Genomic DNA, 15856 nt, shown 5'->3' with positions numbered 1-15856 from the left:
CCGGGTCGTGGGTGAATTGGTCACCCGTCGGAGACGGCGCAGAGTGGGGCCGCTCTGGTGTCGAACCTGGACCGGGGCTGAAACCGGGGCCAGTGTCGTCCAAAGATGGCACAGGGAGCGACACCCTCGGGGTCGGTGCCAGCGGAGGTGTCGTGAGGTCGACTGGCGACGAACCGGATCCAGGCCTGGATCCTGCGGGGCCCTGCGGTGTCGGGACCAGAGTCTATTACGGCGCCGGGGCCGAAGCACCCGACGGCGCCAGAGCCGCCGGCCCGCAAGGGCTCCCAGTCGGACCCGAGGGGCCTGAAGGCGCCTCAACAGGTGCCCACGAGGAAGTCACGTATCTCCTCCAGCGTCGCGTGCATCCCAGGGACCGGCGGGTGTGGAGCTGGACGCGGCGGTGTCGCCCGAACACCCGCGAGCATCGGGGGGAGTCCGAAGAGGATGACGCCTCTCCGACTTCTTTTTCGAATGCCTCGACTTACCGGAGAACTTGGATCCCAGCGAGTGGTGGCGGCTCCGCGACCGGTCCCTCAACTTCCTCCTCGACCGGGACCCCTAGCAGCGCGGATCCGACTGCCGGAGCTCGAACAGCTTACGGGACCGCTCCAGTCTAGCCTTCGAGGTCAGAGCCCGGCAGTCGGGGCACGACTTGTCATCGTGGTCGGCCCGAGGCAGTAAGTAAAGGCACCGATGGTGGGGGGTCGGTCACTGACATCAGGCGGTGACAGGCATCGCAAGGTTCAAAACCAGGCATCCCTAGCGGCACCGCGAGTTGACATCGACTTGATAAGTGATCTAAAGAGATCAAAAAAGTTAGTAAAAAAATGACTAGAGGACTGCTCTTCCCGGATCTGCGCTTGCTGGCGCGGAAAAAATAAGAACCGACGTAAGCGGCGTCTAAGTACTCCGACGACGGACGAGGAGCCGCAGACGATGCCTACCGACACGCAAGGGTACTGCTGACAAAAACTTTCTGGATCCATTCTGATGCCTGTGGATATTTTAAGGTAAGGAATCTAACACTAATGTGTTTCTTTCAGATGCTTTCAATTCACATACTGTACTGAGCCCTGAAAAACAGCAAGATGTAATACAGAAACATCAGATATTGTAACATTGGGGGAGTGGCTGAGCACGCAATGGTGGACGACGTGCCTGGGTAGAGCTCCGTGAGAGGCTCCCCTACCACAGGCCATTTCTCCGTGAATCCTTCCCGCTTTGCCCGATAACTGGCAGCGAGTTTGCATTGAACATCCTTCTATCCCCTGACAAAGTTTGGGATTGCTGGTCCCCGAGGAACTGCTCTGGCGGAGGTAACTGCTACCCGCCCTCCCTGCGTGCGGCTCCGCTCGGTGTGGTGCAACACTCGAGGTCGGGGATCCGCCTAACTGCTTGGGCCTTGCGCGGGGAGACGACGACGCACAACGGCGCTATCCATAGGACTCGGAGGAGTGGGTGAGGGGGGGACCTCCGGCGGCTAGACGGGTTCGCCCCTGCCTGTTGTACTGCTGTAGGGGGGTGCTGGAGTCGCAAGGCCCCCTGCCGCCGGGACTACTTTAACCTCTGGACTGCCGCGGAAGGCCTGGCGGTGGACCTCCCCTGTTTGCCGGGGACCGCGCACGATCTTCCCTGCACCCTACTACCTGGTAACTCTGCACAGGGCTCTTGGCTGTGAACATTTCTGCCCGGCACCTGCGGCTACTGGGACCTGGGAGACGAGCTCGATCACCCTACCGCTTCCGCGCTGAGGGGCATCGGCGGGGGACTACGGCGCCTTGCCGGTGCTCCGGTTTGAAACTGCATTCACCGTCCAGCTACGTCTCGTTACCCCCCCGGCGCTTGACTGGGGGACGGCGGGGAATGTGGTGAGTTGCACCCGACGGCTCCCCTCCCCCCCCCCGGCTGCGGCCCGAGAGCGGCTTCCCCCTGAGCGCTGGTGCGCTGGTGGACGCCATTAAGGAACTATTGCGGGGGTCCTGATTGCTGCCTCGCTCCACGCTGGCCCTGTACATTGCTGTGGCCCTACTCTGCACGCGGTACCCTTGGCCCCCCCTTGTTCTGGATTGAAGTACTGCAACCGAACCTTGGGACTGTCCTGCTGCAAGCCCTCTCACGCTTTGCTTCCCGCCGAGCCACTGATGCACTGTGCGGGGGTGAGTAGCTGAGACGCACGAGGGGACTGATGCCCGCCCGGCGACGCGGAGAGGTTTGCGAGGGCTCACGACCTTGTTCCTGACTGCTGCCGCACTCGTGGACAGACAGATGGGCACTTGAGAGGTGGAGCCCCCTCCTCCCGCCCGCGCCTCTTCGGCCCTCCACACACAAAGATAGTGACACGTTCACCTGGTACTTGCGCCATTTCACAGCAGACCCTACTACTTCTGTGACCCTGTTGGCGGTGCGGTCGCTGGCGATTCCTTCTCCTTGAGACTGTACGCCGTTCCCTCCTACTGAGCGCTGTTCCCGGACATTTCTACACACGCACTTGTTCCAGTTGTTTAGTTCCACAGCGCGACACCGTCCAGGTCTACTAGACCCAAAACGAGAGCCGTGGCCAGTGGCGTACAGGTGCGAGGCAAGACGATGAAGCCATCTGAACCAGATCACACGGCCTCCAAGCTGGACACCATGCTGGCGGCAATGGAGCGCTTGGAGGAGTCGCTGCAGCTGACCCGCACCTCGCTGGAAACCAAAATTGACAGTGTGGCCATAGATTTGACCCACCTCCGCGCTGACCATAAGAAGCTTACTGAGCGCACAACTACCCTGGAATCCGCGATGACAGAACTGACACCTAAGGTAACTCAGCAGGATACGCATGTCCGCGACCTTCTCAATAGGGTCGAATTCTTGGAGGACCGCGCGGAAGGACGAGCCCGAAGGAACAATATTCGCATAGTGGGTCTTCCGGAGCGTTGGGAACCTAGAGCGGCGCCCGAACACGTGGAACGTTGGCTGAGAACCATTCTCCCGGACGGTACCCTCTCACAGCACTTTGTTGTGGAACGTGCGCATCGCGTACCGTCCCGACCTCCCCCTGAAGGTTCCAACCCGAGGCCTCTGCTGATCCGGGTACTGAACTATCGTGACCGCGACGCTATTTTCCGTGAAGTAAGGAAGCTCACCGAAGTCAGGATTGAGAATGCGAAAATAATGTTCTTCCCAGATTACACGATACAGGTACAGCGACAACGACACTCATTCCTGGGAGTGAAACAGCGCCTCCGCCGCCTGGCTCTCAAATATTCCTTACTGTTCCCTGCCCGCCTACGAGTCGTGGCTCAGGACAGGACGCACTTTTTCAAAACCCCTGAGGAGGTTGAGACTTGGCTCGACTCGGGTGTTGATACCGAACCTGGCGGGATGCCCCCGAGGATACGTCGCGACAGAGGTCCCCGACGAGGCAGGAGGCCATCGATGACGGCCTCGACACACACGGATACAGAAGTGGGCCCTACCCCTGAGCATCAACAGACTGAGCAACAGGAGGCTCTCCGCATGGTTGCGGAAATCAGCGGATCGCTTCCAGGAGACCCTGCCCTAGGAGCCAGCCCCGAATGTCAGCCGAGTGATGATGAGTATTTATATGGGCTGTCAGACTCCCAGGTGTCGGGAGATCTTCCTGACGTTACACCGCAAACTGCTGATTTGCTGCACTGATAATCTTTTTCCCACTGGTCGACCTCCGCGGAAAGGGGGATGCCATTTCTCCAGAGGCTGACCCACAAGATACTGGTCATGCTGATATCGCTCTGGTGCTGGTGTCCGATCTGAGGCTGCTTTCCGGGCACCTGAACGAGGTCGCATGGACTGCTGTAACTCCTTGTTGGCTCCGAACAATGGAATGTCCTGGGTCTACATGACGAGGGGGCGTACCTCCCCAGAGGTGAGTGCCTGTGTGCACCCCGCCGGCTTCCACTGTCGCCTCCCTGATGCCCGGCCCATTTGAACTTCCTCCACCATGTGTTGCAAGTATCCCATAGCGCAAGACTGGGATGGCCTTCTAGCGGCCTTTCATCAGGAGTGCTTACGTAGCGGCATTGTTTAGAACCTGCTGACTATCCCTGCGTGCCCCCGTTGCTGTCTTTTCCCCTTTCCCCTTCTCCCGCCCGGCTCGATTTCCTCCTGCCCTCCCTGCCTCCCCCCCGCCTCCTCCCCCCCCTCTTCCCCCCCCTCTCCCGCCCCCCCGCCCCACTGAGCGCATGCCGGACAGAATATTCCAATCCCCGCTGCCACTGCAGCAGTGCGCGTGCCCGCGCCCGCCTGCCTGGCCTACACACTTCATGTAGACATGCACACACAACAATAAGCACCCACCCGATTTCTGGTTCTACCACCTACCCTTTCAGATTGTTCTTTATGTTCACCTGTTTAGTACTAAAGTTTTGAATGTCTTTTGCATACCGGACAAGCCCACCCTACCTTGGGCTCTTATCACTATACATCCTAAGTTCCGAACTGAATAATAAACTGAATGGATGCCGAGTCGCAACGTTTGCTCTACTACCACCCGTGTTATCTCCTAACTACTGTTAATAAGCCAATTATTTGTGAGATTGACATGCTACTTTGCTACCCTGATTATATGCTGGCCTACACGGCCATACTGTATACTGTACGTGATTGACTGTAGTAGCTATTGCTCTGTTGATTATACACAGGCAATACTAATCGATTATCCTTTCTCCGATTTGTTATACTGTACTGTGATGTAAGAACTGATAAAACAAAAATGCAATAAACATATTCAAACAAAAATCAGATATTGTAACATTAATGTACCGTTGCTGTGTCGAATATGGTAAGTACGTATAACTTGAATACATGATTTGTTTGAAAATAATAAAAAGAATTTTTAAAAAAAGGTCAGTGTGAAAGCTTGCTGAGTAGAGTGTGCTAACAAATTCTTTATGGACATTGTGGTAACTGGGTCATTGTGAATAACTGCAAAGTGTGGTAAGACCCCAGAATTAATTGGTCTTCATCCTATCTATCTTTGGCAAAAGTATCATACAATTGTGCTGTAATATGCCATGGCACCTTCCAAAAAGGCATTGGATAGAACACAGTTCTCTCCCCAAGAAAGTGGTGTTTGATTGCTACCATATTTTGACCAGTGCTCATAGACTATTTTCATCTAGATTTCTTTTGAAGGTCAGGGGGATGTGTAGGTTGGGATTGTACTCTTAACTTTTTCCAGGTTTAGATCCATGCTGCTGGCAAAAAATGTTTAAATGTGTCATTTACAAGTAGCCCCTCATTATGAGTGCAAACAACAACACAAAAGAAAAGCACTTAGGTTTACAAAATACAGAAGAAGGCTGCTGTGAAGTGTCCCATTTTTATGGTGAAGTCTGATGTTTAATTACAATTTGGAAAATGACACTTTTAGAAAGTGGCATTATCTTACCTTATCCATTTGGTACCTGTAGCCTGTCTCTGGGCACATGTCAGGGTGTAGTTGGCAGTTGGGCAATTAGCTATATAATATTTTCATCCATGTTTGTACAGCTTATGTTTTACCGATACTAGGGAAGTTATACAAGCTTAAGAAACAAAGACAAACCAGACAAAAGGAAAGCAGGGTATGTGTACGTACTCTATTTATTCAACTGCAGTGAAATCATTAAGAAACTGGGGAAAGGCAAGGAGCTAAATTAGCAACATGGAAGAACAAATGCAGAGAAGGCACTGCTTGCCAATCCTAGGATCTAACAAATTACACAGAAAACATGCAAAATACCTCTTTTTGTGCAAAGAGATCTTCCATCTTCTCCTCCCTAGTTTTGCAAAATGTGTCATTCTTCAGGGAGGTGAGGCGATCATCCACAGCCAAGTACACTTGGGAAACTCTAGAGTGTCATAAGGAGAGAAATTGGGGATTGGAAACTCAGAAAAAGTACAAAAAGAGAGATGCCTAGAAACTAGAGAAAATGAAACATGAGTAAGGTAGTTTGTGACACAGTGCCTGCTTTCTCTTGAGACTTGTGTAGGAAGCTGGCTCTGTATATGATATTGCCTCCAGGTGGTAATACCGTGCACAGAGTCCAGGGGTCCCCCAAAAGTATAAGGGGGTAAATGCAAAACCCAAAGTGCTCTATTAGTGGCAGTTTGGGCAAGCGGCCTTAGGTCTAACACAGAGGAGTGTAAGACATTTATTGCACCAACATGATCAATAATGAACACACGGCTCAAGAAGGAGATCCAGACCAATTTCTTAAGTTATACTCTCTCTGTATTTTTAGTTTAAGACCAAAGCATTTGTTGCTAAGGAAGGTACATTACAAGTAAAGATAATTTTCGAACAGTTCAAGATTATCCTGTGGAGGAAATCAATTGAGGGATGTATCAAGCAAGAATACAACGTACAGTCCCAGTCTTCGGGTGGTAAGACTCACACGCAATGCAGGGTCGGTCATAGGGAACTGGGGCACCCATACAGTGCGGATTTCGGTATCTTAACCGAGGCGGTCGATACCGGCAATGCTCTTTACCCTCGTGGTCAGCGGGGGCAAAGAGCAGGATAGGGTTTAAAAGGCGGCTAGCAGTGAGTCATGTCAGCACCAGTGTCATCCTCAACTGCAGCGGTTCTTGGAGTTCTTTTGTAGCAAGAAGTCGCGTCGATCAGGGTTGGTCCTCGATGTGGTGGTTCTTGGAGTTTGTTTGTTTTTAGACAGGTCTGCTTTCCGGAGGAGATTGGAGTCTTTGTAAAAGGCAGCAGCCCTCCCAGTATTTCAGAGGCTGCTGGCTGCAAGGCAGTTCACAGGTTTCCAGAAGCTGGAGACAGGCCAGTAGGGCTGGGGCCGAGGCAGTCATCGTCTTCAGTCTTCTCTGCTGAGTCTTCTTCTTGCTACTAAGGTGATCACAGATCTCAAGGTCAGGTCTGGGGGAGCCCCCTAAATACTAAATCTAGCAGGTGTTTTAGGGGGGTAGAAGGGAGGGCCAATGGTCACATTACCTGGGGTGGCTACACCCTCTATAATGCCACCCTCCCAGGGGAGGAGGCACAGACATAGAACTGAAGGCATTGAATAAAATTGTTTGGCCAGCAAGCCTTACAGATTTTTAACAGTGAGAATTATGTTCACTGATTCTCACAGCTGTTCAATGGGCACTTCTAACAAATAGTAAACACGGTTGGTAAATTTACTATCACTTTTCACTACATTTATGTTCCGGTTCTTTAAAAGGAGAGCATACACTTTTTCTTTCCTTGTTCTCCACACAAAGAGAGCGAGAGTGGCCGATGATGATAAGCGGGTAATCTGGCGAGTACCAGTCAGCAACCCCTTTGGTGTTCCTACCGTGAGGTACTCTCTCTCCCCCTTCACATTTTTTCTTTATAGTTATTGGTGGGAGGTGGAACCTAGCCTGGATGTTTTTTTTTTTTAAGTAGTTATTGATACACTTTGACAATCAGAGTAGTGTAAGTAATTACACTCAAGGGAATTGAGAAGGTTATTGAAAACCCTAGTACCGTCATTCCTGTTAGGATTAGGTGCTGTGGGATCGCACCAACTAACGAGAAGTGTGTGCCTAGGCGGAAGAGTCACCACTGTGCATTCCTAAACGTATTCACAAATCTCAGATAAGTTTCATTAAAGCAAGACTTGTAAGGACCAATGTGCACACATTCTGTAATACAGAAAGAAAAGCCCATCTTTCAACACTCACAGCAGCAGCCCTGTACTCCGAAAGGGCCTTTGATAAAGTCTCCTGTAGTAAGTTCTTAGGAAATAGAAACTTGAGGAAGCATACAATAAAATGGCTAAGACACTACGTGCCAATCTAAAAGCGAGAATCAGAGTTAATGGCATACTCGCCACTCCCTTTGACCTTCACCAAGGTGCATGACATGGATGCCCCCTCTCTTCTCTACTTTTCATACTTTAGATTGATCCACTTCTGCAAATGATCAATATCTCCCCAAAAATTAAAGGACTCCACTTTGGTACTACATCATTGTGAGAGGCCAGCTTAGTATATGGCGCTCACTTACGGAAGTGTAGCACCCTGCACTAATCCAAACATCCCTTATGGTGATTTTAGTGGTCTTAGACAACCTTAGAAAGCTCTCCAAATGGTAGCGGAGGAGAGCAGCCTTCAGTCTTAGTCCAGAAGGAGTGTAAAGCAGCTTGTTTTACCAGTACTCAATCTTATTGTATAGGTTAAATGAATAAGAACCACACAGTGTAGTTATAAACATAGGTATTTATTATTAACACTCACAAAAACACTAAATACTCTCGACCCCTATAGGTTAACTGAAAAAGAATCACACAGTGTAGATATAAACATAGGTATTTATTATTAACACTCACAAAAACACTAAATACTCTCCGACCCCTATAGGTTAAGTGAAAAAGAAACACACAGTGTAGTTATAAACATAGGTATTTATTATTAACACTCACAAACACACTGTATACTCTCCCACCCGGAGATACAGCACAATAAACACAACACTTTGTCGACAGAATTCGTAAATTGCACAAAATAAGCAGTGGTCCCCAGGGGAGACCAAACTTTATACTAAAAAAGTAGAATGCGAACCATGACCTAAGTCGAGAATGGACACAGAAGACGTAGAAGAGCGGGGGACCCAAGGAACCACCATGGTGAGTATCAAGAAACCCCATGGAGGTCGTGTGCAGAGTGGGAACACGACTGCATGCTCAATGTTAGGCAAGAGGTAAGTCAGGGTTGCAATTGTAAAGGAGCAGGACCATTCCCAGCGGACCCCGAAGACACCCAGAGGGAGATGGAAGGTTGGATAGTCACCTAACCCTTGGATACCCCAGGATACCTACACCAGGGAAGCCTGGAGCATATGTGTGAAGTGACGTTGGAAACCGCCGTGAACCACAATAGAGGACTTCAGAAAAGATGACGCTGGTGAAGTAGATAAAAGTGTCTTATGGAACCCAAAGGTGGATTCAAGGTGAGAGGTACCTGAAAGCAGAAGGGACAGAGACTATTCCACTCAGGAGTGCCCAGGAGACACGGAAGACCAATGCCCACCAAAGTCAGAGTTGTAGGAGAGTTGATGGTGCCCTTGAAGTTGCAGCTGTACAGACCAGGCGATGCAGAGGAAGACCAGGAGCTATTCACGAGCTGTCCCATGTTAGCGGTTGAGAGCCAGGGGGTCAGTGTCCAGCAGAAGCACCAACAAACCTTGGCAGAGGCAACCAACGTAGTCATTGAATAAGGTGCAGTGTTGGGACCAGCAAGGTCCAAGTGACCCCCCACGAGCAGGTAAGTCTGAGCAGGTCTGAGCATGCAGGGGAGCCGACTGGAGCCAAAGAAGACCCAACAGAGGACCCACAGGCCGAAGGCACAAGAGTCGCAAGATGACCTCGAGTAGCTCACCAATGAAGAAGACCCACAGTGCAGAGGAAGCGGTAAGGGAGAAGGTCTTGGCTGAAGTAGTTGGTTGAGGTTGTATCTTCCTGGGGCCCAATGATCTCTGGAGTAGCGAGTCAACAAGTCTTGGCAATGGCAAGTCGAGGTGGTGCACAGTGCTTCTGTTCCAGCGGTTCCGACGAGGGACTCATATGAAGACAGTGCAGGCCTCGAGGGAGTTGCAGAACCACCACCTGCGATGATGAGCATTTTGGAGTTTGTGGGAGTCAAGGGACCAGCAGACTGGTAAGCTGCATTGTGGTGCCTGTAGATGCAGGGAAGTGACTCCTTCACTCCAGGAGAGGTTCCTTTGGGTATCTTGGGTTTCCACAGGCCTTGTGAAGAACCTGTATGGAGCACAGGCACAGACGTTGCAGGAGACTTGCGGGATAGTGAAACCAGGAGCAGCAGGCGTCTTCCCAGTTGCAGTATCGGCTCCCAGCGCGAAGTACAGTGAGGTCCAAAGTGTCTAGACGGCCTAAGTTGAAGTGGTGAGTGATCTGAATATTGTCCCACGATGCATCTGAAGAGACACTCACAGGTAAACATTTAAGTACCCATAGGAAAGGGTTGAGACGATTCAGGGGTCTCTCCCAGTGGAGGGGTTGGACAGTAGGGAGGATAGTTCTATGTCCTTTGTCCAGTTTTGTGCCAGAGTGGGAGCCTGTGGCTCCCAACACTAAACCATGTCTAGTAGGTGGTCACACCTCCGTGTGACAGGATACCTATTGTTCTGCGTTCCCCTGCTTGAGCTTGGCACAGCAGCAAGATTTGCAGCATCCCTACTTTGCTGTCCGGTTCTAGAAGACTGGTACCGGGAGCACAGGAGCTTTTAGTGCATGGAATCATACTTCCCACACCGTTTACGGTGTGGGAATATGATTGGGTATGATTCCAACATGTTTGATACCAAACACAACATAGTTCGCTACAGCCAGTTTAGAGATGGTCATCGTGTAATGATGCATGGCCACTCTATGTATCTTAATGGTTGATGTACTCACAACCTGGAAGAATGGACTCCGAATGTTGTAGGGGTGTATTGCTCATGCAGGGGCACCCTCACACCTAGAGCTGCACCCCCTACCATCAGGATTGACTTATAGGTTTGGAGTGCAGTGACCTCAGATATAAGGAAACTTATATCTGTCGTAAGAGGTGCTAGCACCAGATTAAATAGTCTGCAATGGCAGGCCTGTAGTCATAGTTTGAGTGGTCTCATGGGTGGTATAATACATCCTTCAGTCCATGGAATGGGTCTCCTATCGGCTGAAGCATGTATTTTGCCACACATGAGAGACCACTCAAACTGTGACTACAGGCCTGCCACTGCAGCCTGTGTAATCTGGTGCTAGCACCACTTACAACAGAGCATAGGTGTACCCTATGCCCTGGGTACCTTCGTACCGTATACTAGGGACTTATCAGAGTACACTAGTATTCAATCTATGTACCAAAGTACTCACTGTGTCCAATTTAGGGAACACAGAGACAGGGTTCCTGATTAGCAGGATTCCAGTCAGACTAGACAGTAAAACATAATTATACCAGCAAAAAGTGGGGGTGACCATGAAAACAGATTCTACTTTCCTACAATCATCGAAACCGCTGCGTACGCAGACATCCTAATTTTTTCCGACCAGATTGGGAAGGCTCTCTTAGAGATCAATCAATCAATCAATAATACTTTATTCGGCATAAAAACAATACCATAACAGTACAGTTAAAAAAAGAAACATCACAAAGAGAATTAAAATTGGGGTAAAATACAGGGACAGACGATTCACAAATGGGCCACTTCTTCAATGTTATTCTTCATAGGAGTCAAATAAAACAGTTCTGGGGTAGAGGGAGTCGGCATGGGTTTAGTGGCGGATAGCAAAATCAGTCAAATCAGTGCAGGGGTAATGAGTTCATTTTAAGCTAAGAAGTTGCCCATCCCCACACAGTTCGTTATTAAAATTTACTAACAGAGTGGTACTACAACAATATATATCACCCCTCACCTCTTGTATTTCTGAGTCTCACAGCCAACCTTAAAAAGTTTACAATACAAAAAAAGAGTTAAAACCTCTGTGGACAGTTTCAGAAAGAATAGGGCCACCTTTGCCTGCTTGAGCCTAGCATTCTTTAGAATACGTTTTAAAAATAACTTGCTAGGGCGAGCATAATAAAACAAAGTGAAGGGTATCCTGCGGAGACCGTTGGTCGCAGCCGCACGGGCCCTTCAACTCTATATAAGATGTATACCCTGCGGGAACCGCCAGAGTGTGGTGTAGTAGGTTTAGCCTAAATTGGGTCATTAGAAATCTATCCTGTGCATTGTGAATAAAGGACAGATAAGGTTTGATACCCGGACAAGATTTGGTCAACAGGTGAGCTCACAGATGGTTTAGTCATCTCCTTATCTTCCCTAATGGATACCACATACTTTAAAAATTCAGCCTTGACATGAGCCTTGTCCCGGGGTAACAATTTTGTCGGGTGGTTAAAATAGTCCCCACATCCCAGGGCAGTTAATGTCTCCCTTACATACTTGAGCCAGGGAATGTTTTGACCCCTGTCCCGGGCAATACAGTCCATTACGATTTGCTTACTTAATGATGCCTCAGGGTTTGTCCAGATTTTAATCCAGCATGTTAGAGGTTTGAGTTGCGACCTGTCTCTAATATAAATAACACCCAGTTCCTCATGGATAATGTGGGAAGGTGTGCTCCGGTGGACTTTCAGCAACCGCCGAAGGAATTTATTCTCTTTGGCTTGTAGCTGTTGTGAGTCTATAAAGCTCCAGACTTCACTGCCATATAGAACTTTGGCACAACACATGGAAGTATACAGTGTCAAAATTTGCTCCGGGGACCAACGGTCCAGCCTTCGTGCAAAATTCATAATAGCCCTGGAGCAACTAGCTAGTGTACGGCATTTCCCATGTGCCAGGGCTTTGAAACTGAGGTGGGTGTCAAATAGAATCCGGAGGTATGAGAACGCCTTCACCTTTTCCAAACAGTGAGTGACAATCATATAATTAAATTTCCTTTTCGGCGTTTTTCCCACTTCCATGACATATGATTTGGAGAGATTGGGGGACAGATCTAAACTCTCCATGAAGCGGACAAAACCATTTATCAGACACTGAAGCCCGCGCGGAGTACGCGCAAGAAACACCGCGTCGTCCGCGTATAGTAGAACAGGGATCCCTCTCAAACCTATCCTTGGGGAACCCACCCCTAGAGCACTAAGCACCTGGTCTAGACCATTTATATACAAAGTCAATAGAAAAGGCGCTAGGATGCACCCCTGTCTCACTCCCCCAGAGCATGGGAAGGGGTCAGTGGTACTTCCTTCCTCATTGTATCTGACCTGGGCAGAGGAGTTCTGGTGCAATACTCTTAGGGTATTTAATATTCCTGGATCTATTCCAAGAGCCCCCATTAATTCCCACAATTTCCTTTGGTTTACCTGGTCAAAAGCTGCCGTCAAATCCATGAAAGCCAAGTACACTGTTTCTTGGCTGGCAACAGTGTACTTGGCTACCAAAAGATACAGATTAAGGCATTGATCGGTAGTTGAACGTCCAAATCTGAATCCATATTGAGTGTCAGTGATTATTTTGTGTGCATCCGCCCAATCCATTAACTGATTGAGGATGACCCTGCCTAGTACTTTCACCGTCACATCAATGAGGGAAATGGGCCGATAACATAGTGGGCTATCCCTATTGCCCTTTTTAAAAATAGGGACAATTGTGGCAGTGGACCAGGACGCCGGCATATCTGACTGCACTGCTGCATTAATGACTAGTCAATATGGGCGCCCAAAGTTCTACCTGGCTCATGAAGAGGTCTGGAGGGATTCCATCGGGACCCGGGCCTTATTCCGTGTCAGGCCCTCAATACCCGCCTTTATCTCTCCCAGGGAGAATGATATCCGCATGAAACTCACACTCCCCTTCTTCTACAATCAGATCGTTGGTGCTGCCATGATTGTAAAGGCCTTGGAAGTGCTCAAGCCAAGACTTTGGCAGAATATGATTTGCTACTTTGGGTTTGTTTGTGTCTTGAAACCAGGGTCATTTATAACTTTCCAGAAAGCGGCTGAATCCTTCGACTCAGCCGCTTCTCTCAGGCTCTCCCACGCCTGATGCTGAAGTGTGGTTTTGTGGATTTTTACTGCCTGTTTATACAAAGCCCTACATGCTGACACCTTCATTTTATCTTTGGGGACAGTTTTTAAAGCTAACTTCAGTTCCCTCAGGGCAATGGAACACTGATGATCAAACCACCTAGGGGTATCCAATTCCTTTTTTGGAGTTCTGCTCCTGAGCAGGCCATCAATATATTGGGCAACACCCTCAAAGGCTTTAAACAGATCTGCCCCTTCCACTGTTAAGTCTAAACATTTCCAGACCTGCTGTTCACTGTCAGAGATTAACGCTCTATAAAAAGCATTGCCATTAATATGGGACCATCTAAGTCTCCTTCCTTGATCGGTGGCACTTAACATGCCACAGGTCCCCCTTTGCAGATTATGCTTAATCGGGTTTTGGTCCCTGATCGACATGACCAGGGGTTTGTGATCGATAAAGATGCTAACCTCTATATTAAATCTTGAGATTCTGCTTTTTAACACCTTGGTGACAAAAATAAAGTCAATGAAAGAATCCCTTCCCCTGCTTTTAAAAGTTGGGTGGACCCGACTGTCCTCCCCCACTCTAATCAAGTCCATAGCATATATGAGGGCGTTCATGCCCAGCACCTTACTTAGCTCTCTTCCCTCCCTAGTGTGCTCCAGGTGTAAGCCCTCTTCCAGTGGGCACGAGGTCCAATCTCCCCCGACTAATTTTCAGGCGGGGGCACAGATGGCAATTAAAATCACCTAGTAACACCAACTGGGAGCTCGACGCCCCTTGTTCTAATATTGCTTCCAACCGGTGGTCCAACTCAGCTAGTCGTAATAGAGTCTGTCCCCCTACAATGGCATTATACAAGTTAATAAAAATACATTTTAGGCCCTTCTTGTGAAATCTGTTCCCTTGCATAAAATTAGAGTCCCAGCCCAAGTCGTCCCACCTCCCTTGTAGCCCCAAGTCCACATATGTGATCAAACCACCCCTCGCTCTCCCGGAGGCTGCCTTCCGGGCCGGTGCAGCGTACATTTTATATCCTTCTAAGGCGAGTACACTACTGTTCACCTCCCACGTTTCCTGTAAGCAAATGACATGGAATTTCTTTATGTAAGCTTACCAGTCATGATTTTTTATTTTGGAGGATAATCCTGCTATATTCCAGGAAATTATCTCAATATCACCCTGTCTTGGGCCGACTACACTCTCTTGCCTGTGAAAGAAAAGAGGACTAGTAGATTCATTGGGTGCTTGAAGATTACCCTCGGGACCAGGCCCAATGAGCTCTCCAGATACCGCGGGAGGAATGGACTCAATAGTATTTGACATGACTAACCCATCTGGACCTACCTTAGGGGGGAAACTCGCCCGTCTAGGACCATCCCCAGGTGATGGCCCGCATGCTAGTCAATCTATTTCATTAAAAGCAGACACACTGTAAAGAGGGGCATATCGATTAGTTAGCGGGACTGTCCGTCCCACCCAGTCAGGACTCACTAGCTGTTGCCTGGGATCATCCCGGATTTTTACACAAATCGTGTCCCTAAAAAAAAAGCCCAGGGGGAGCATATCAATACTTGAGCCGCCCTCCTCCTGATGAAGCCCCTTTCTCTGATTAAGAAGATCTCTTTCCAGCCCTGGGTACCTTAGGTTTAAGATCACACAATCTCCTGGGAAACCCTCCCTACTGTTTCCAATCCAGGACACCCTTCTCGCCATAAGAATGTGCCTATGATAGGAGATATTAAAACCTACGTTTCTGTTCAGCCAGTGGGCGGCTTTGTTGATCAGGGTTTGAGAAGTTTCTTCTTTGTCACCGCAAGGATGCCGGGGGTAAGTCTAAAACCGGCAGGTCAGGGGTACACCGTACGAAGTCAGCTGTTGTTGGCGCTGTGACGTGAGGGGTGAGTGTTCCTCCCTCTGAGTTTCTGGGGCTGTGTTCAGGTTAGGCCTTTGATCTGACCTTTCCACCATTATCTGCCTATGAACTCCCCGAGCGTTATGTGGACTTGGGACATTTCCGTCGATAGTCCCCGCAGTTAGCCCTTTTTTTCTAGCTTCCTGTATTCCATTTAGATGTTCACGACCGTGGATCCCCCCCTCTGTTCCCTCTTGGGTGGTAACTGATTTAGGGCGAGTGAAGCACACTGTTGCCCACGCCCTGGTGACATGTTCCCATGTTGGTACAGAAGCCTGAATACTACACTGGGCAAGAAGCAAAGATATGTTCCCCTCTATTGCATTTATTTTCTCATATACAGGCCCTAGATGGGTAGTTAACATTGTTTCTAGCCTAGACCACAGCTCCATGACCACCACCCTGTTCAT

At 49.2% G+C, this 15856-nt stretch overlaps 1 protein-coding gene across 5 annotated transcripts in view; it reads right to left on the bottom strand.

The window, feature by feature from the left end:
* The window catches only part of PIKFYVE (phosphoinositide kinase, FYVE-type zinc finger containing), a 2266845-nt gene that overhangs the window by 1006920 nt on the left and 1244069 nt on the right, over positions 1 to 15856 (bottom strand). For all 5 annotated transcript variants that reach the window (XM_078680343.1, XM_078680347.1, XM_078680342.1 and 2 more), the window contains one exon: positions 5747 to 5855. In XM_078680343.1, the coding sequence (XP_078536469.1) occupies positions 5747 to 5855 (109 nt within the window). The remainder of the gene's footprint in view (positions 1 to 5746; positions 5856 to 15856) is intronic.

This window comes from Lissotriton helveticus, chromosome 3_1 (assembly GCF_964261635.1).
Source record: "Lissotriton helveticus chromosome 3_1, aLisHel1.1, whole genome shotgun sequence".
Taxonomy (NCBI): Eukaryota; Metazoa; Chordata; class Amphibia; order Caudata; family Salamandridae; genus Lissotriton; species Lissotriton helveticus.
This window is presented reverse-complemented; position numbering and strand designations above follow the sequence as displayed.